This window comes from Salvia splendens, chromosome 5 (genome assembly GCF_004379255.2).
Source record: "Salvia splendens isolate huo1 chromosome 5, SspV2, whole genome shotgun sequence".
NCBI classification, from domain to species: Eukaryota; Viridiplantae; Streptophyta; class Magnoliopsida; order Lamiales; family Lamiaceae; genus Salvia; species Salvia splendens.
Genome location: NC_056036.1, coordinates 23,471,751 through 23,492,360, shown reverse-complemented (window position 1 = coordinate 23,492,360; position 20,610 = coordinate 23,471,751). Strand labels below are relative to the sequence as shown.

The window sequence follows — 20,610 nt, the reverse complement described above, 5'->3', positions numbered from 1 at the left end:
TAGTTAACATGATAGAATAAACTAAAAACATAGATTGAAGGGAAATCAATGAAAACATAAGAGCTAAAGCAAATAAAGCCAGAGGGTTGAATCCTTGTAGCCTTGATGATCTTCTTGAATCCTTCTTCAACCCCTTGCACAATGAAGTACTCTTAACTTTTGAACTTTGGAAATATTAGGCAAAGAGAAGGTTTAGATGAAGGATTAGGGTTGGAGGAGGAGCTATGAAGGCTCCCCTTTTGGGGGCTATGGAAGGGTGAATATTATAAATTAAGTTAGGGGGTATATATAGACTTGAAAAGGATTTAAATTTGGTATAAAGTTTCCTCCAAGGAATAGTAAAGATGGAATTTTCGTGGCCCATAGTAGAAGGAAAAGATTTGGCTTCATAAGGTAATGTCTTCTTTCCTTCTTTAAATTTCCGCCTAAACTGCATTTAATAGCTTTGCGCGACTTTGTTAGAACGACCATAACTTTATCCACCAAACTCTGATTGAGATAATCTTGGTACCAACACGAAGCTCTTTCGAAAACAAAGAGAATGACATGTAGAACGCTCTGATTGGACTTCAGGATCGCTGGAATAATGAGTTGAACTGAGGTTGTCGTGTGCCCCGTTTTTGTGGCGGACCGCTGCACTTTGGCCAGCGTTCGCCATGGATTGATCTGAGGCTTCTGACTCATGGGTGGCGGTCGCTACACATTCCTCGGCGGTCGCCGGGCGTGTCTTCATTCCATGCACAAATTTCCTGTAACGGACCACTATAATATGGCTGTCGCTGAGTGTCGGTGGTCGCCGGCAGTGTCGCGGCGGTTGCTGATCGCTCCCAGAAACTCCACATTTCCTACTTCGCATTTTGACTCCCTTTTTAGGCTCAAATATGCACATTTCTCACAAAACATGTCAAAATACCAAAACAGATAAAACATACAAAATATGGACATGAATTGAGATTTTGACATTAAAAACAGACCAAATAATGACCTTAAAACTTTGCAAAATCCGAGCGTATCAATACGTTTTGAGATGCACAATGACCCAATTGAACAAGACATGACAGTATGCCACATGATATCGTAGAGGATGAGATCCATGGTGACTTTGATTTCATTGATCAAGTAGAGCCGATTACGAAATGGAATCAGATGCGTGACAACTTGGCTAACTCCATGTGGAGTAATATGTGTGTATTTTTAGTTCATATTTTACCTATGGTTGCTACATTTTTTAACACATGTTATTGTATGTTTCTTCTGTAATACATGCATAACTTCAATTTGATCCCAATTCAGCTAAACATGCATGTACCATATTTGGTTTTGCAGCAAGCCAATGTCGATGGTAACTGAAGACGTTTCCATGATACCCGAGTGTGTTGGCGGCAGAGGCACAATGAAGCTGTGTTGTGCAGGAAAAGAAGCCATTCACGCGGGGCGTTACTACAACAAATTTCCTGCAGATACAAAACATTCTGGTTCATTCTTGTGGTGCGATGACTATCATAGTCGGAATGGAGATGGGAGGCAACCTGCTGATAAGGCTCATTTCATGCATCGGTTTAAGGGTGAAATACATGCTACTTGATCGGCTTATCGCGCAAAATAAGTGTTAAATGTGCAGAAATACCACTTAACCAAGGCAGCAAGGCCGAACTGATCAAGCAAGTACAAAAGGCGATAAAAGGCCAAGAATCGGGGAAGTTGATCAAGGGGGAGCGATCAAGCAGTTAGGTGGGGACCGCTGGCTTCTAGAAGAAGAACACGTGAGGAAATGAGCTGGATATAGCGCACCATTCTGTTATCAAGGACGACGTTCTAGAAGGGGACACGTGCTGGAATATGAGACGCAAGGACGGAGCTGAGTCATGAATATGTTACCAAAAAGCGTCGTCATTCTAGAAGAACATCACGTAGCAATCAATGAGTCGCTCACTCTCAGAATGAGCGAATATTCCCTGTCAAGATCGTTATCCAGCTGGCGGCCGAATCGGGCTTATAAATAGAGGGTGTGCCATCACAAGAAGGCATCCGAGACTTTACTTTCCGTTTAGTTTAGCTTAGCTTAGTTATTTAGTGTAGTTCAGCTCTCTAGCTTAGTTTAGTTCAGCTCTCTAGCTTAGTTTAGTTCAGCCCTCTAGCTTAGTTAGATAGCTTAGTTTAAAGGGCGACCGAAAGGGAGCGCTGCAGAATACTCATTTCTGTTAGCGTTATCTTAAGTATCCCGCTGAGAGTTTTCTCAGTTTTTACCGCTATCTTGAATTCCAAAGTGTTAGCTTAGTTTAAATTTCACGTTGTACTCAGCTTTTAGTTTAATCAAAGTTATTTTCGCTTTTAATCCGCGCATTTACTTTTCTGTTATTTCCTGTAATTCACTTGATCCAGTAGTTAAATTTCCATTGATCAAGCTAGCTAGTTTAATTCTGTCTAGATTAAAACCAGTAGTTAAAAACTCCCAAGTTAAAGCGTGGCAGCAGCCAACCCCCCTGTTCACTACTCACACACTCGACACACCAACTTCTCTGTGTGATCGACCCCGAACTTGCCGCTTTACTATTAAAGATGTGCAAAATTGGGAGTTATAAATTACTTTGGCAAGTCGGAAAGGGCGAGAACTAGATTGAATTGATTAAGTGGCAACGACATTTGCTAACTGATCCAATCGGTTCGGTTATCATTCCATATAACTTGATCCGCATTCTATTCGTGTTTTCGACCTCTTTCCAAGTCCTTCCAAAATGGCGCCGTTGCCGGGGAAGCATGGTGTTACATTATGTTTGTGCGTAGTGCGTAGGTGTATATAATTTTTTTCTCATTTTTTTGTTTTTCCTGCTGTTGATGAGAAGGTACCACCAAGGCGATTATTGGAATTATCCCTTGATATACAGAAGAACTAACACTCGGTGGAGAGTCTAGGAAGCCGGCATTGTCATCACTCGTCGCAGAGCCGCATTAGAAGCAGCAGCAGCCACCTAGCAGAAAACACAACCACCACCACCAGAATGAACGGAAGCAGAGATGGTTGTTGTCGCTGATAACTCGGGAATCGGCTCTCTACACGCTCATGATGAGAAAGAGCCCACACATGCCATCACCGCTACTCCTGGAATGCGGACCATCGCAATCAAATCAGGAGTACTAGCCGTTTTGTCCCATTTCTATGGCCTTTCGAAGGAATGTCCGTATGCTTTCCTGGAAGAATTCTGCAGATACTGTGATATTCAGCCCGTGTCAGCTGGATCCACGTCCGAAGGTTACAGGCTTAAGGCTATTCCCTTCGTTTTGAAGGGCGATGCGGGTGTCTGGCTGTCAAGGCTGCCGGAAGGATCCATCAGGACGTGGGCTGAGTTCTGTATGATATTCCTCGATCGTTTCTTTCCAACATAAAAAACAAGTGCCCTAAAAAGGGAAATTACAGAAGCCAGACAGGAGTATGACGAGCCCCTCGGCCAGTACTGGGATAGGTTCCAAGGGCTGCTTCAAGCATGCCCTAACCACAAGCTGGGAGAGAAGGAGATCTACTCGATATTCTATGGCGGACTCACGGTGGACAGCAAGAACGACCTCAACCTCGCAGCACAAGGGGATTTCTCAAAAAACCCTTTTTAGCCAAGCTAATAATATTTTGGAGAGGCTGATTGAGGCTAAGCGGTCGTACGAAACATCTCGAGGGCAGTACAGAAGAGGAGCAGTGCACGCAGCTGAGGCGCGCAACGATGAAAAGCTGGAGGCTCGATTTGAGCAGATGGAGAAGAAACTGCTGGAAGCAGTAGAAAAAATGAGACCGCCGCCACCGCCTGCACCGAAGGAGACACAGTATGTGCCGCAGACACCACCGCCAGAAGAGCATCATTACTATTACTGCGAGTTTCCCCCTGAGGTAGAGCAAGTAAACGCCGTAGGCCACTGGAACACAAATGGCAACTGGATCCAGGGGAAGCAGAGAGATGCTCCGTGGAGGGACCACCCCAACTTCAGATGGACTGATCAGAATCAAAGCCAACCACAACAGGTACAGCCCTCTGACGGGCAGTCCAACTGGCCAGCTCGAATCTTGGATAGACCAAACACTGTAGGGAATAGAATGCAAGGAGGTCAGGCAGGTTGGTCAAGTGGACCTCAAGGGAACTGGTCAAGTGGAGGGCAACCTAACTGGTCAAGTGGAGGACAACCTAACTGGTCAAGCCGACAACAGGAAGGAGAATAGGGAAACCAGGGTAGGCAACCAAGTAATCAAATAGTGAGTTATGTCCCGCAGTACCACAGGGGAAACCAGCAATCCCAAGGGAACCGACAGTACTTCCAAAGAAATCAACAAAATCATATGTCCCAGAACCAACCAGAGCAGTGTGGGTCTTCCGGTTTTTACCAGTAAGGCCATGGAGGAGGCCGATTTAATCAGAGAAATAACAGGCAGCAAAATGAAGGTCCAGGGGATATAATTCCACACCAGTCCCATGATGCTGTGCGAGAAATGCAGGAAGCCTAGAGAGAACAGAGAGCTGCATTAGAAATGCTTACGAAGCAGTTATCTCAGGTCGCCATGTCACTGGGCGAGCTAAGAGGTAATGAAGGAATGATTCCGGCTACAGTGCAACCTCCAGCAGGGCGAGAGAATGTCAACACAGTCTCTTTGAAATCAGAAGGAGTTTATCAGAGCTCAACTGCAAGTTTTCCAGCATCCAGGACAAGTCTTAATAAAAGCCTTGAATCCAGAGCCCTTGATCAAGTCATAGCGAAAGAAGAGTCAAACATATGTGAACATGGTGCTGAAAAGAGGAGGAAGGTCGAAGCAGAGGAAATGACCAGTATGATCCAACCTAGTGATCTTCCCTCCAAGAGAACTGACCCAGGGGTATTTACGCTCCCAATTTCCATCAGAAACGTTCAAATGGAGCACGCAATGTGCGACCTAGGGGCTTCCATCAATATTATGCCATATTCTATATACAAGAGGCTGGAGAATGCTAAGCTCGTCAAAACCAATATGGAAATACAGCTAGCAGACGGGTCTTGCATTTACCCCGAGGGAGTTCTGGAAGATGAAATCGTCAAGGTGAACAGATTTATGTATCCTGCCGACTTCTTTGTTATAAAAATGACGGAATCAGGAGAAGAGGAATCTATTGGGAACCTTTTGGGGAGACCTTTCCTATCCACCGCCAACACAGTCATTGACGTCCGCCATGGGACAATTAATCTGGAGTTTAAAGGAGATCGACTTACGGTCGGCATTAATGAAGCTGCAAAAAAGCCACAGGGCAGAGAGAGCATACAAACAGTAAACGCTATCAGCCCTCGGAAACAGGAGTATTCGAAAAAGAAATCCTTCGAAGAGCCATCCTCTGGTTACACTAAAGATGAACAGCTGAAGAGAGAGGCAGCAAAATGGTTTGATACGACAGTGACTGGAGCAATGGATGATCAAGCCATTAGAAGGGCAATTATGGAATTTTGCCAGCCGTCACAACCAGTCGAGGCAAGAGAGATTACTAAACCAAGAAAGGTCGAGAGACCACTTGACCAAGCCGCTCCATTAAAAGGAACGCTGAAGAAGGAATCCTCGTTTACAAGGCAACTACTTTCCGTATCAGCATCACCGATGGCTTTCAAGGACTTGTACAGCCAGACAGATCACAAAACAGTCAAACCACGATTGCAGAAACAGGAAGAACTACTCTTCCAACACCAACCCCAGCTGATGCCCAAGAAGCGAAGTTCAAACTGGTCGGAACCTCGAACAGTCATGGCAAGGCACACTAATGCGGCAAAACTTCCGTACCCTATTAACCAGGAGGAGATCAGAGCCTTGTTAAAGTACGCAGGGGCCCGTGGAGGACTCATCAAGGATTTCACCGGAAGAGCCCAGATCCTAATGAAGCTTCCCCAGGATGACGTAAAGTTTAAATTTTCTGATGTCTGCAAGGCCGCGTTCTCATTTCTGAAAGATCGATGATGAGTTATTCTATAATACGCGGCCCTGACTGGAATCACTCCTTTGAGGTGATATGTAAGACTAGTAACTGTGCTTTGGGAGCAATATTAAGTCAGAAAATCCAGGGGAAAAGTTATGTTGTCCTCTATGCATCAAAAACCTTGGGTCAGGCGCAAAGGAACTATGATGTGACCGAAAAAGAGATGCTATGAGTAGTCTTCGCATCTGAGAAATTCAGACAGCACCTCGAGGTTCCAAAGTGATGGTGTATACAAACCATGCGGCCATCAAATACCTATCGTCGAAGTGGAGATCAAACCCGCATTTGATCAGATGGTTACTCCTTCTACAGGAGTTTGAGTGGGAAGCAGTTGATAGGAGAAGATGTGAAAACATAGAGGCGAGTCACCTACGCCAAATTCTGCAAAAAAAGAAAATACGGAAGCCATTCCAGAAAAGTTCCCTGAAAGGCACATGCATCTGATCAAGTCGAAGTCTGAAGGACAGCGGATCTACCAGGAAATGAGGATTGATCAAAGCAAACAGAGAAGCTGGGAGCAACTTGCGCCTAAAAGGGCAAAGTTCGCAGGAAAGACCAACAGTCTGGAGGAAAGCAAGTTACCCGGAAGGAACGGAATGGAGGCGTTTGTAGTGGACGACATTTCACTACCAATGCCTAGCTCATGCTAGTAAACAGGTAGAAGGAGTGACCGGGTATTCATGGATAGTCTGCTTGATCAAGCAACAAATTCTAAATCTCTTAATCTGATCAAGTGACATTCCAAGGAGACCCGGTCAAATCCTTGTTAGTGTAAATAGTTTTTTTTTTAAGTGTGTCAAGTTTTTCTTAGTTAATAAAATAATTGGAAGTGGAGGAAAGGAACTGATCAAGTGGAATTATGTGAGCTGCCATCGGGATTTAATGTTCCACGTGATCAGTGCAAATTGAATTTAATTGGTGGTGCAGTGATTGAGTTGATAAGAGCAAGTGAAGATAAGACGTGCGCAGTAATTAGAGAGGTGTCAAGCGGCGCCGACTGTTGAAATGAAAGGACGACCTGGAGAGAGGAAAGAAGCGTATCGGAGAAGCTTTGCCATCTGGCATTCTGAAAAGGGGCGCCAGTACGCGAAAAGTCGCAGAGATCTCAATAGGCAGGGATCTCAACAGTCGGAGTTTGAGTATAAAAGGGGGCTTTTTCGAATCTCACTTTCTATCAACTGCCTTCAGAACCCTTGTGCTATCCTTATCTAATTCTCTCCAAATTCAAGTCACCAGTAAACATAATCAGAAAGAAATGCAGGGCAATCAACTCGAGACCTCCAATACCTCCTCGTTTTCTTCAGGAGCCGGTCTCAACAGTAATAATCAAAGATCCTTTTCACCACCGAGTCCACCAATCACCAAAACACCATTATCGCCCCCTAGATTCATCGGCCCACTCCAATATATGGACTCGGTTGACATAGGGCGTGTGGACTCTGTGCTCTGAAGTTTTCCCGTCGGCACTGACCCCGTGGAGATTTACACCGCCCTAAAAGCTCGCCTAAGAATTTCTCGGTCTAAAGACCCTGCTCCGCCACCACCAACAAAAGGGCTGCCTCGTCCCAGTGACCTCCTTCTACGACGAAAGGAGGCAGAATTTAACCTCTCATCGACTATAGAGGAAGACTCCATCCCGAGAAGGACGCGCCACCAGACAATGAACCAGCTACTTCTTGAAGCTGAGGGTTCAAGGCAGCAAGCAAGACTGTGGAGAGCAACCAGGTGAGAGCAGAGGAAGAGAGCAGAGGAAGGGGGAAGAAAATATCCTTCCTTCCCCTTGGTATGAGGCTTGCTAACGCTGCCAGCATGCTTCCCCCCCCTCCCGAAGGAAAAAAAAGAATAAAAAAATATTCCAAGGAGGAGGAGCTCCGATAAACACGAAGCCTTAGAAGCAATAAGGAAGGCCTGTGTAATGGAGGCGATAAGGATGGCGCACAAAATTCCCCTGTTTCAACAATCTAGAAGGCAGTAGTATCACCCTTAACCCTGTTTCTTTGCGTAAATTGTGTTTTTGACTCCGTTATCACACTTAGTCCTGTGTCTGGACTAAGTGTGAGAAGTTTAAGGAAGTTGTTCTCTGTTTTGCCTATATCTGTTTTATTTTTTGTGTGGTTATTAGCATGTTTTGATTGCTGGCACTGCCTTACACTTAGCTCAGTGTCTGGTCTAAGTGTGAGAAGTTCCCTTGATTGTTGTTAAGCCATCGCCTGTGCCTAACTCTTCTTTCCACTGCAGTCCCTTGAGGACGAGTTCATATGCAGTGCGGAGGGGGGATGAGTTAGTTACAATAAAATCATACATGCTAAAATTTTTTCTCAAAAATAACAAATTCCAGGTAGTAATAGATAGGCAATATGCATGAAACTGGATAAATGGAAGACTTGATTAATTTTTGGGAGAGTTAGAAAAAGGATTCAGTATGCTCACATGTAAAACTTGATTGCAAAAACTTGATCAATTTGAATGACGCAAGTATGATGGAAACGCTCAATTTCTAAACCAACTGTGAAGCCTCTCTATATGTGAGTTATAAGCCAAAAGTAGAACACTTTCTACTATTTTTACAAAAGAAAAAAAAATTACGAGAGGCTGACTTTTAATATTGAGATGAAAATTGCACAAGTAGTAATGACTAAAGGCATTAGGACTTAACCATTTGAGCCGTGTTCTTCTTTCGTTCCACAAACCCGCCTCATTAGTCAAGGCACCCCCTAGTAGCCAATTCGAGCCCATACACTCTTTCCCTTTCTTTGAAGCCTTAAAACCAAATACAAAGTTTCTTATCACATGAGGAAAGATGGTCAAAGAAATGAAGTTTGTCAAGGGAAACAAAAGGGGGATAGCAATAAGAATGGTCGGAATAAAGGGTAGTCGGGTTGATCAAGTTAGACAATCAGGTTGATCATATGAAAAGAATAAAAAAAAGGGGCAGGAAATAGTTGTAACCTGACCTAGGAAATCAAAAGTAAAAATAATAATAAGCCGAAGGTTATAAGGCTAAAGGTCGAAATCTGACCAAGAGGAAGCACCAAGAAATAAATATCCCAATTCTAATCCAGCGAGTTTAGTCAAATCTTTGGCCTTTCGACTCATGTGATTTTTCTTTAAAAATTTTATATTTAAACTTAGAACCCCTAGGACCCTAACCTAACACGTTACTACCCTTGAGCCCCGTTAAAACCCAAAACAAAGACCTTAAGGAACTATCTTGTGTAGTCCGATTCAAAGTATTAAATTTGTGGCAACACCGAGTGAACAGTCATGACATCTCTGGTGAGAAGGAGTGACTGAGTGAATCCAACAGTGGTTTTTAAATTGAGCAATCTTGACAAGCTGACACCTTGATCAAGCAAAGGCGAAAGAGAAGGAACACAAGCTACTGACAAATGGATTGACCTCGACCTCGGGTATGATTGTTGGAAAATTATTCGGTCTAATACATACATGTGAATACGTGTTTTTATCTTAAAGTTTTGTTTTTCTTTTCGTTTTCCTTTACTAGTGAAATAAGTAAACCATGCCTAAAATCTGCCTTATCTTTTTCTTTTATTTTTCTTTATACTTGAGGACAAGTATGTTTTAAGTGTGAGCAGTTTGATAAGACTCATTTCATGCATCGGTTTAAGGGTGAAATACATGCTACTTGATTGGTTTATCGCGCAAAACAAGTGTTAAATGTGCAGAAATACCACTTAACCAAGGCAGCAAGGCCGAACTGATCAAGCAAGTACAAAAGGCGATAAAAGGCCAAGAATCGGGGGAGTTGATCAAGGGGGAGCGATCAAGCAGTTAGGTGGGGACCGCTGGCTTCTAGATAAGAACACGTGAGGAAATGAGCTGGATATAGCGCTCCATTCTGTTATCAAGGACGACGTTCTAGAAGGGGACACGTGCTGGAATATGAGACGCAAGGACGGAGCTGAGTCACGAATTTGTTACCAAAAAGCGTCGTCATTCTAGAAGAACAGCATGTAGCAATCAATGAGTCGCTCACTCTCAGAATGAGCGAATATTCTCTGTCAAGATCGTTATCCAGCTGGCGGCTGAATCGAGCTTATAAATAGAGGGTGTGTCACCACAAGAAGGCATCCGAGACTTTAATTTCCGTCTAGTTTAGCTTAGCTTAGTTATTTAGCGTAGTTCAGCTCTCTAGCTTAGTTTAGTTCAGCTCTCTAGCTTAGTTTAGTTTAGCTCTCTAGCTTAGTTTAGTTCAGCTCTCTAGCTTAGTTAGATAGCTTAGTTTAAAGGGCGACCGAAAGGTAGCGATGCAGAATACTCATTTATGTTAGCGTTATCTTAAGTTTCCCGCTGAGATTTTTCTCAGTTTTTACCGTTTTTTTAGATTCCAAAGTGTTAGCTTAGTTTAAATTTCACGTTGTACTCAACTTTTAGTTTAATCAAAGTTATTTTCGCTTGTAATCTGCGCATTTACTTTTCTGTTATTACCTGCAATTCACTTGATCCAGTAGTTAAATTTCCATTGATCTAGCTAGCTAGTTTAATTATGTCTAGATTAAAACCAATAGTTAAAAACTCCCAAGTTAAAGCGTGGCAGCAGCCAACCCCTTGTTCACTACTCACATACTCGACACACCAACTTCTCTGTGGGATCGACCCCGAACTTGCCGCTTTACTGTTAAAGTTGTGCAAAATTGGGAGTTATAAATTACTTTGGCAAGGCGGAAAGGGCGAGAGCTAGATTGCATTGATTAAGTGGCAACGACATTTGCTAACTAATCCAATCGGTTCGGTTATCATTCCATATAACTTGATCCGCATTCTATTCGTGTTTTCGACCTCTTTCCAAGTCCTTCCATCTGCCTATGTGATGCGTCAGTTATACCGGCTTAACAAACAAGTGAACCCCGGTGATGGGAGGCAACACAGAAAAATGGCCTACCGAGGAAGCGTGTGTGGAGTATGCAACATCTGTCGTGCTGAAGATCGGGTTAACGTCTTGATGGTTACTAGCGGTTTCATACTTTTGATGATTGGGTTTCTTCTAGGGAAAGTGTTCTAGTGTGATAGTGCGGTGTGTGCACAAAATACTCTTTGTTATTCCGTAAAATTCAGTCACTGACTATGATTATGTATGAGATTTGTATTATCAGCTATATGGTTTTTGTAATGCGAAACTCTGTTATTATAGGGTAATGTTATCATCAACCTGTATTAGCATAAACAGACGTGTTTTTCTTTTGCCGTATAGTCAAATTGTAACCTCCCCCATTAATTGTTAGTAGATGCAGTAGTTGGATTGACAATGAATTATATATTCTTTATATGAGATATGCAGATTTGCTTGTCTTCAATATTGCAGTCATAGCCGATTGGACTTAGACATTACCATTCTATTCGGTGCAAGCATTTAAAAGATGGGTAGATAAATGTTAATGAGTAAAGGTGATGTGCTTATTTGTAAGGAATGTTTTCTATAAAGTAGAACAACCTTCGATCCACAAATTGCACCCAACACCACCCTTTCTTTTACATCTTTGAAATGAGCATGTCACCAAATTTACCACTACAAAGTTGCTTTCTCTACCAAGGAAAGTGGAGTCAAGAAATTGACACCATAATTGTCACACCTCAACCCTTCTGACGTATACTCTTTTAATAAATAAATCCCTTATCATAAAAGCAATCAATACACGTGCCTAATTCATAGAACACCACTATTATATAAGTTCAAACCAACACTTATTCGATACATATTTCAAAATATCTTGTAAAGTAGTGGAACCCTCTCACCACTCTATATACTACATATTTATCTACATGCAAAAAGATGAGGAGGAGAAGATTGCCAATATGCGTCAGCCGCCCTGATAACGCGTGGAGTTCCTATGACCCACGTCAGTCAAAACTTTACAGCTATCTTATTCCTGAAATAATTTAGTGGTTTATATGAGCCTCAACTTAGTATATATAAATTTCCACCTTTAATCTCACATGATACAAACATCAAGCATATTCTTTTATCAATACATATAATCAGAAACAATATATAACATAATTTAAAATACAAACCATTTCATATTCATATGCATATGCCACTCTATTCAGCTTATTATTCTGTAACAGTCAAGCCCGGTATCTGCCCGGGATTTCCAATATGATTGACCTGAAGGTCCCACTGTAATTTGACCCGAAGGTCCAACTGTAATTTGACCCGAAGGTCCCAATATGATTGACCCGGAGTTCCCACTATAATTTGACCTGAAGGTCCCAATATGATCGACCCGAAGGTCCCAATATGATTGACCCGGAGGTCCCACTATGATTTGACCCGAAGGTACCAATATGATCGACCCGAAGGTCCCAATATATCAACTGTGATTTCAGATCCAGGGCAAAACCGTCACAGATCCTCTTTAATTCAATGATTCACATAATTGGTATCATAAACATATCTTTTACACCAATAACACATCCATATCATATTCCATCAAATTATCCAATATATCTAAACAAACATGTCCATTTCAGCAATCAAATATTCATATCATATTCGACCATCAAAATCAAATAATTCATAATTATATCAATTTCACACCATATAATCCAATAATTCAGTCCAATTCAACATATAACAATCAACCACATAACACATGTAAAACTAAAAGTGTGATTTATACACACTTGAGCACGATAGATAAACAACTCAAAAGCTTGATCTCTTCTCTTCGTTTACCACTCTCAGATTATATATAGTTGTTACTTCTAAATCCTAAATATTCTTTCTACTATTCTTTTGTTTTTCTCCTAACTCTCGTTTCTCTTTTAATTTTTAGTATATATGTATACCGTACATTCCTCAAAACCCCCCTCTCTCCTCATTCTCATTCAAAATATATATACCTATAGTCCTAATGCATGCCAGCTGCAAAACTAGGTGACTCGCTTATTATTTGTTATATTTTTATTTTTATATGGAAAACACGTGTAAGTGAAAAACTAAACTAAAAACGTGTAATTTTGTAAACACTTGAGCTGCAAACTAATACATAAAAATGCTCATTTGCTATGCCACGTACGTATGTTTATTTGTTTAATATATATACCTTAGTCTATCCAAAAACTAAATTTATAAATATGTATATATGTAAAGTACGTACATGAATAGTACTATATAATCCCGTTTACACATGCACACGTTACAACACATGCATACAAATATATATTATATATTTAATATATACAAACATAATTTATAATTATATAAAATATTCATTTATCTATTAAATAAAATTCTCGTGAATCGAAACTATCTATTTATTCGACTATACTGATTGATCGTAACACTAAATATATCCTCTATGCCACACACTTAATATATCTATAGTAAAAATGACAATATAGTATGCTAATATGCATGTTTCGGGTTAGGGATGTCACAATAATCATCAACACACTTGTGCGCCTCAAAAAAGATTATGAATGTGAAGGATGTGTCTTTCCCAGCCACTTCATTTTCGAAGCTCAGTCATTGGTTGAGTACCACGTCGGTTTGACGTTCGAATGGTGGGAACTAGTGGATCAAATCCACTTCTTGGAATGCCGCTACCGGACGTTCAGCGAGCTCGTCCACATCGAAGGGACGTACTAGAACGAGACAACAAAAACCATGATCGTGTCAGGCAATACATGGGCAAATCATCTACCGGTATGTTTTTTATTATAGTTGCATATTAGTTTGAATTTTATGCACACGGAAATCGCATAACGGATTTATCTTTATATAGCGAAACCATCTTATGGGGGCCTACCACAGCTACGGCGAGCAGGCTTATAATCAATTGTGCGAACTGTTTGGGAGAAAGGCCAATACGCAGGAGATGGAGGTCACCCTGATTATCTTGTCGGATTCAGGGCAATCGCATGGCAACGTGGGTGATGCATCCCACAACAATGGACGATTGGAGGAGGGGGGCGATGTCAACAGTTCAAACAAAATCTCATTTGCACGGCGTAAGCTTATGTTTGACGACGGAGGACCGCAAGACCTAGAGTCAACAAATAAGAAACCCGAATGCTACTACATCCCCGGAGCTAATGGCACTATGGAGAGGGTTAGGGAGTAGTACACCACCACGGAGTCCCTCGCTCGCCTACTAGTGCGCATCTTCAAAACCTGTGACTTGGTTTAGGATGCCAAGGAAGCCGGATATTTGATGCCTGTATGATCTTGTTTTTGTTGTGTTTTGTCTACCACAAATTAGGGCACTGCTATGTGTCACTTTATTCGGATGGTTAGGGGTATTAAGCTATGTAGTTTGTTTGCACTTATTCGGGTAGTATCGTTTGTAACTGGTCTTGAATAGCAAGATCAGTCTATATTGTACTAATGCAGGTGTTCACAGGTGTGCTATATATGTATTTCATGTATTTCGATGTTGAATGTGTTTGCTGATGTAGAAAATATTAAAATTCAATCTACTTGTCAAAAACCTTCAAAGTAACAAGCCATAATTCAATTCATATAAGATGGGATATACGGTCTTACACGCCAAAAAATAAGTTACGGATACAACCAAGCAACCACAAATCAGCTGATGTTCGTGTCTAGAAGAAGCTGAATTTAAGTTACAGACCATTGAAGTTGCCAAAATATATATAAAGTAGCTTGGATAGTCAAATAGAACTGAGTTTTTTAAAGCCAAAATAACCATAAACTACCGAATTGGGCTGGCATTTCAGATGAGCCTTATGCTCCACCATCTAGTGAAGAGCTTCTTTCTCCAGGATGCGCTTCACATAACCGGCCTTGACGCGTCGGGAAGTCCAGTGAAAATCTCAAGCCTTGTGTTCTCTTTCGCAATAATGTCGCAGAGATCGTAACGCTGAGCTTGTGTCAGCTCCGAGATGTTCCCCAAATGACGGAATATCTCCTTTCTAGCAGTCCCCAAGTCCATCTCATAGCCAATACGGGCGGCTAGGGTGTCCAAGCGAGCATTAGTATCCGCATGAAGCTGTCCAAGGAGGGCGAACAAACCAGAATCGTCGTCACAGCGTTTGCCCTTCAACTTTATTGGAGGAGGAGTTGCAGTTGCAGCCACGTTCTGCCCACTTGGGGTGCTGTTGTCCTCCGCAGCATCTTCCGTGAATGTGGTTGGACTTGCTCGTTCCCTAGGAAATCTTCAAAGCTTAGATAGTAATCACCACTTTCGCCAATGGAAGTGATTGGTTCATCAGAAGTATTGTTGTTAACTGCTTCTCCAATTGTCTCAGAAGTTCCCCCAGTGGCCCTATCCTTGCCAAATATTATCTTCCACTCCTCCCATAGCGGCCAGGATTTGTACCGCATGATGCGGGCATCCGGGTCTTGCTGCGAGAAAGGAAAGGAGTGAGCATACACATCAGACCTTTATTCACATGAACAGACATAGAAGACACTGACCTTAACAATTTGATCCCATTGGTCATCCGGGCAATCAATCTTAACATCGTTGTAAAGGTTGAAACCAACATCGCTGTGATCGAGCATCTTTGACAGTGAATGGTAGTTCTTTTTCCATGATGTTATCTTCGACTGAATATGTGGCAAAGCCTTGAGATCGGTGGTTGGCATTTCGATCTTAATCCAGTCCTCTATCTTCTGGGCATATCCACCTCGATATCCATTGTCAGACTTCCATCCTCTTGTCATTAAAGCCTTCATAGCGGAGATCAACAAAGCCTCTTCACGGTCAGACCAAGACCTGCGAGAGCGGTCGCACCGTTGCATGCTTGACCAGCGGTATTGACTACAGCCTACAACGAACACGCATCAGAATCACAACAACAGTTGTAATGCAATTCAAATTAATAAGTCAGTTCAAGGTTGAATGTGAATCAAGTATGTGAACAAATTGGGCTCTAACAAACCAAACCTTGAGTCCCTTGGCTGGAACCGATGCTATTCGTAATTGTTCGAGCTGCAGCCATCGCTTCAAACTACTATAAAATTTAGCAACGATATCAGCTTCAAACCATAAAGTGTATGACTTAAAGCAAGGGTTACATTGCTCATTGTGAAAACAAATGTAAATACACAAACAATTATGGATACCATCCGACCAGAATTTTTTTTAAAGAAAAGGAGCAACAACCCAATCAGAAAGCCCCCTCATGTTAAATACACACTTCAACAACAAATATACAAACACCAACAATAAAAAACCAGATGCTTGTTCATATATCTGGGTGCAGAGTAATTTACTCAGTTCTTAACACGGAACACAAGCATAGGAAAAAAATTTTGAGGACACAAACGACATACGAAGACTAAAACAAACCTACATTTCCATGAAATACAATTACCAAAACGGGACGATCGAACATACCTGGCCTGAATTGGAGGGTTCACGGAGAAGGTGGTTTTCTTTTGCTGGTCGTCGACGATTCAACGAAAGAGGCGCAGTCCAGCAAAAAAAAGAAAGCGGGAATGGTAAAATAACAAAGTTGCACATTTATACATAACACCCATTCTTTGGGATGAACAGTCAACCCTAGGGTTAAAATAGTCAATACAAACTAACTATCTTCATCAACATGGATACCAAACAATGGGATAATATTAGCTTTTAAAATGTCCAAATCGCAACCAAACATCGACATTGATAACAATCATGACAAATGCCCATCTACAAGCCCAAACATGGGGTAAACCAAACACTGGAACCAAACGACCCCTAAATATAACAAATCTATGTCTAAACAAAGTTCAAACTAAAAGACAATCTAATAATGGCAAAACAGATAGATGGTGTAATGGCAAAGCAGAATGATGGGTTGTGAAGTGCCTGAGCTCAGTCACATGATCATCATGGGTCGGGAAGGCCTGTGACTGAGCTCAGCCGGACGTGCATCGTTTAACAGAAGCTTCTAGTAGTACTTATCAAGCACCCCGAGAGGGGACATAGCTTCATGCCTCTAGCAAATATGGGCTTGGCCTCAATTACTATGTTTTCGTGGTTGAGGTGAGATTTCTCGGAAGAAGAGAGGAGTCTTAGCCAGCTGCATATTACTTAAACTAGTCATGTTGAATCCATTACAAAGCCAATAAAGATGGATTGTGCAGAAATGAGACCTCAACTCGAAGAATTATGGGCTGATTCATAACACCCTTCTGTGGCACATCAAGTAACTCCCACACTACCTTCCTCTTGCCATAGTAGGTGGCAGTCAAGTTGCCATTGTGAGTAGACTCCCTCTGCCAAGACCAGATGATTTTTTATATTCCAAAATCATAGATTGAAGACATGTTGTATTTGTGTGTGTGTATGTATATGTATATACCTTCCAGTTTCCTAAAGGAAAGGTGGTGATTGGGAAAGGGGAAGCCTTCATCTTATCCTTATCATGGTGGGATCCCACATCTTCATTGTCTGCTGCTGTTTTTGATTGATTCAACCAATTTGCGAAAAGACTCAGTAGCTACCGATCCTGGCATCCGTTTCTGGCTATATTGAACTGTGAAACACAATTGCTGGCGGAGATATTTGGCGAACATGAGAATAAAAAAAAAAAGACGAATACTAACGTTGGCAGCCTCCAACCACATAAGGTTGCCCCCGCATCCATGCAGCTGCCTAAGTTGACGACCCCGGCAATCCAGTGCAGCTGCACCACAGGAGGACTAGTTGATGAGGCCTCTGCAATGTGGTTGAGGTATGGAGGTTGAACAATGGATACGAATATCCAATTTCATTTGTGTCTAAGACCTCCAGGATAAAAGGCATAGCTGCAAGGGAAAACATTTCTACGTTGCACTTTTCTGCTCAAGTTTATTAGTTTTGCTCCCATTAATCACGTCTCTGTCAGAGAACATAATAAGGTTGAACATCTACTATTCATTTACCTATCATCATCAACACCTACAATTCTGCTACCTGCTTCATCTTCAATCTAAAATTGAATGAAACATATATTGGGGGTCTTCCCCCATCCTACACACCTACACTCATTCATTGCATAAATTAACATGAATTAAGCATACGTCTACACTCTTTCATTTCCCATTCCCTTCTCAAATATTACTCACAACATAAACTGCATTTTTTGGTGAAAATTAACTGAATTGTGAATACTGAATACATGCTTTAAAAAATTGGATAAAAGACACAAATTAACTACAAATTTGATAGAAGAACCAAGTTAAATTCAAAAGCTGAACACAAAAATTATTCCTAACTTCATAATTTCAAAGAAATTCAACCAATAAATTTAGAACATCACTTTGGCTTTTCATCAAACAAGAAACTCTTGGTAAGACATTTCAAGTACCTGTGTCACACCCTAACCCACCCACTTTGTCGTATATAATTATAATTATATAAATATGAAACTTTTAAGTAAACAACCCACATGAAAAATTCATAAAACACCCATAAGATAAACTCAGAAATCAACATTTATGTATTTCATATTTCAAAACATTTTTAACTGTAATGAGACTCTCTCACCACTCTATATGTTATACATTGGTCTACATGCAAAATGACGAGTAGGAGAAGGTCGCTATAACGCGTCAGCCGCCAACCCTGATAACGCGTGGAGTTTCTAAAGCTCATATCAACCAAAACATTAGCGATATATTTGCCTGAAAAATATTAGTGGTTTATATGAGTCACAACTTAATGTATATATATTTCACCTTTAATTTCACGTCACAGAAATATCAAGCATATTCTTTAAGTATAATATATATATAACTAGAAACAACAACTATCATAAACAATTTCATATCCATATGCATATGCCTTTATGATCCTTTTTAATAATATGTGACTAATCAAGCCTGGTATCTGCCTGTGATTTCCATTGTATAAGACCCGTAAGTCCCTTATATTTATTTGACCTTTCCACGAAAGCCCCTCTTTGTATTGACCTTTGCACGAAGGTGCCTCGTTACTCTTTTGCTTTGACCCGTAGGACTATTATCATTGTATATGACCCGTAGGTCTATTGCCATTGTATATCAGATTCAGAGCACGACCGTCACATATCCTTTTTAATCCCATGATTCGAATGATTCTAATACCATACATCAAATATGATTGTTAGTCGAACTCCTGGTTCCGATTTCTTATTTACAGTCCGAGATCCTATTAATTATTTATCAGAGTATTAGTACAAATGATATACTATAAAGATGCGTGTAATTAAAAGTGAGTGTGTATGGTAAGTGCTTTATTGTTGAGAGAAAATAACATATGAAACTTAACTTTCTCTTGCTCTTCATTTCTGTATACTCTCCGCGTCTCTCCCCCCCAAGCACGTTCACGCATGTACATATATATTATTTCCAAATGTCGGTTTATTAGCTGACTCCTATTGTGTTTATCTATCACATAACCATATAAATTTTTGTATTATCTTCCACTATCATTATTTTATATAAATTCAATGTTGAGTACATTTAAATTTATTTTTGAAAATCAAATAGAAGAGATGGGGATTAACTTTGGTAATAATCCCGCCATATAAATTACTATGTGTCCATACAAAGAGGATGCAACAAAACACGTGTTGGTCCCTAATTAAAAATAGGACACCAATTATAGAAAATAATAATTAAAATTCACCTTTATACAACTTATTTGCATCTCACAAGTGATCACAAAATACTTTTATTTCGTTCGTATAATTTGGTAGTACTAATAACATGATAATCTATTTTAATAATTTATTATGTAGAGAATATTTTCTATTTTAGTTGTTTCTAAATCAAATCAATATTTATATGTAATAATAATAATATTAATCTCTTATCTGTTCTTATTGTTTATAACACTCGCTCACAATTTTAATATGTTTATAATGCAAAAGACTATATATATATATAGGGGAGTGCGTTAAAATGATAACCATATTTATGGTGATAACCTAATAACCTATCATTTTACGGGTCAAAAATATCATTTTTACTAAAAATGATATTTATACACTATAAAATGATATTTTTTCAGCATGCATAGAATGATACTTTTAATCCATAAAATGATATTCTATTTTATAAAATGATATATTTCGTCCATAGAATGATAGGTGACTAGGTTATCACCATAAATATGGGTTATCATATGATCACATGATATAGGTTAGTGATCAAGATATAACTAATTTTAAGTGTATAACTAGAGAACAAATCTCAGCCACTCATTATCTTAATCTAATGACTAAATTAAGTATTCATTTTCTATTAATAAAAATTGCATGGGGTATTTTGGGAAAAAAAACTCACGTCTAAAATGGCAATCACCCTGTTATGATTAAAGTTCCGGAACGATATGAAGTCTCGTCGAACGTCGCGGGAGCTTTGCCCGTCGATCAATCCAGCGTCGAATTCTAGGGTTCGTGCTTTGTGCACGAGGAAAAAAAATGATAAATTGCGTAAAAAAAGGTATTTTATTTCTTGAGAGAAAGAATGAAATAGACGCCTATTTATAAGCTAAGGATTGATCCTACTTTGATCGGGAAAGGATCAACTAAAATACCTAATTACTTAAAATAAAAGATCTAAATTAAGTGACGTAAAATAATTACCCTAACTTAACTAACTACCTAAAATAAAAGACTTGAAAATAAAATAAATAAAATAACCCTAAGATCATGCACTTAACGTGCGACAAAGTCACCATAGCGCGAAGGC

General features: G+C 40.4%; 1 protein-coding gene across 1 annotated transcript; it reads right to left on the bottom strand.

The window, feature by feature from the left end:
- Positions 1-14,434: 14,434 nt before the first annotated feature.
- On the bottom strand, positions 14,435-16,376 carry LOC121802287. Its single transcript, XM_042201919.1, has 4 exons — positions 16,301-16,376; positions 15,848-15,911; positions 15,376-15,728; positions 14,435-15,303 (listed from the first exon to the last, which is right to left on the bottom strand). Exons 2-4 carry the CDS (start codon positions 15,900-15,902, stop codon positions 15,004-15,006), a joined length of 708 nt encoding a protein of 235 aa, XP_042057853.1. The 5' UTR covers positions 15,903-15,911; positions 16,301-16,376; the 3' UTR covers positions 14,435-15,003.
- Positions 16,377-20,610: the final 4,234 nt, after the last annotated feature.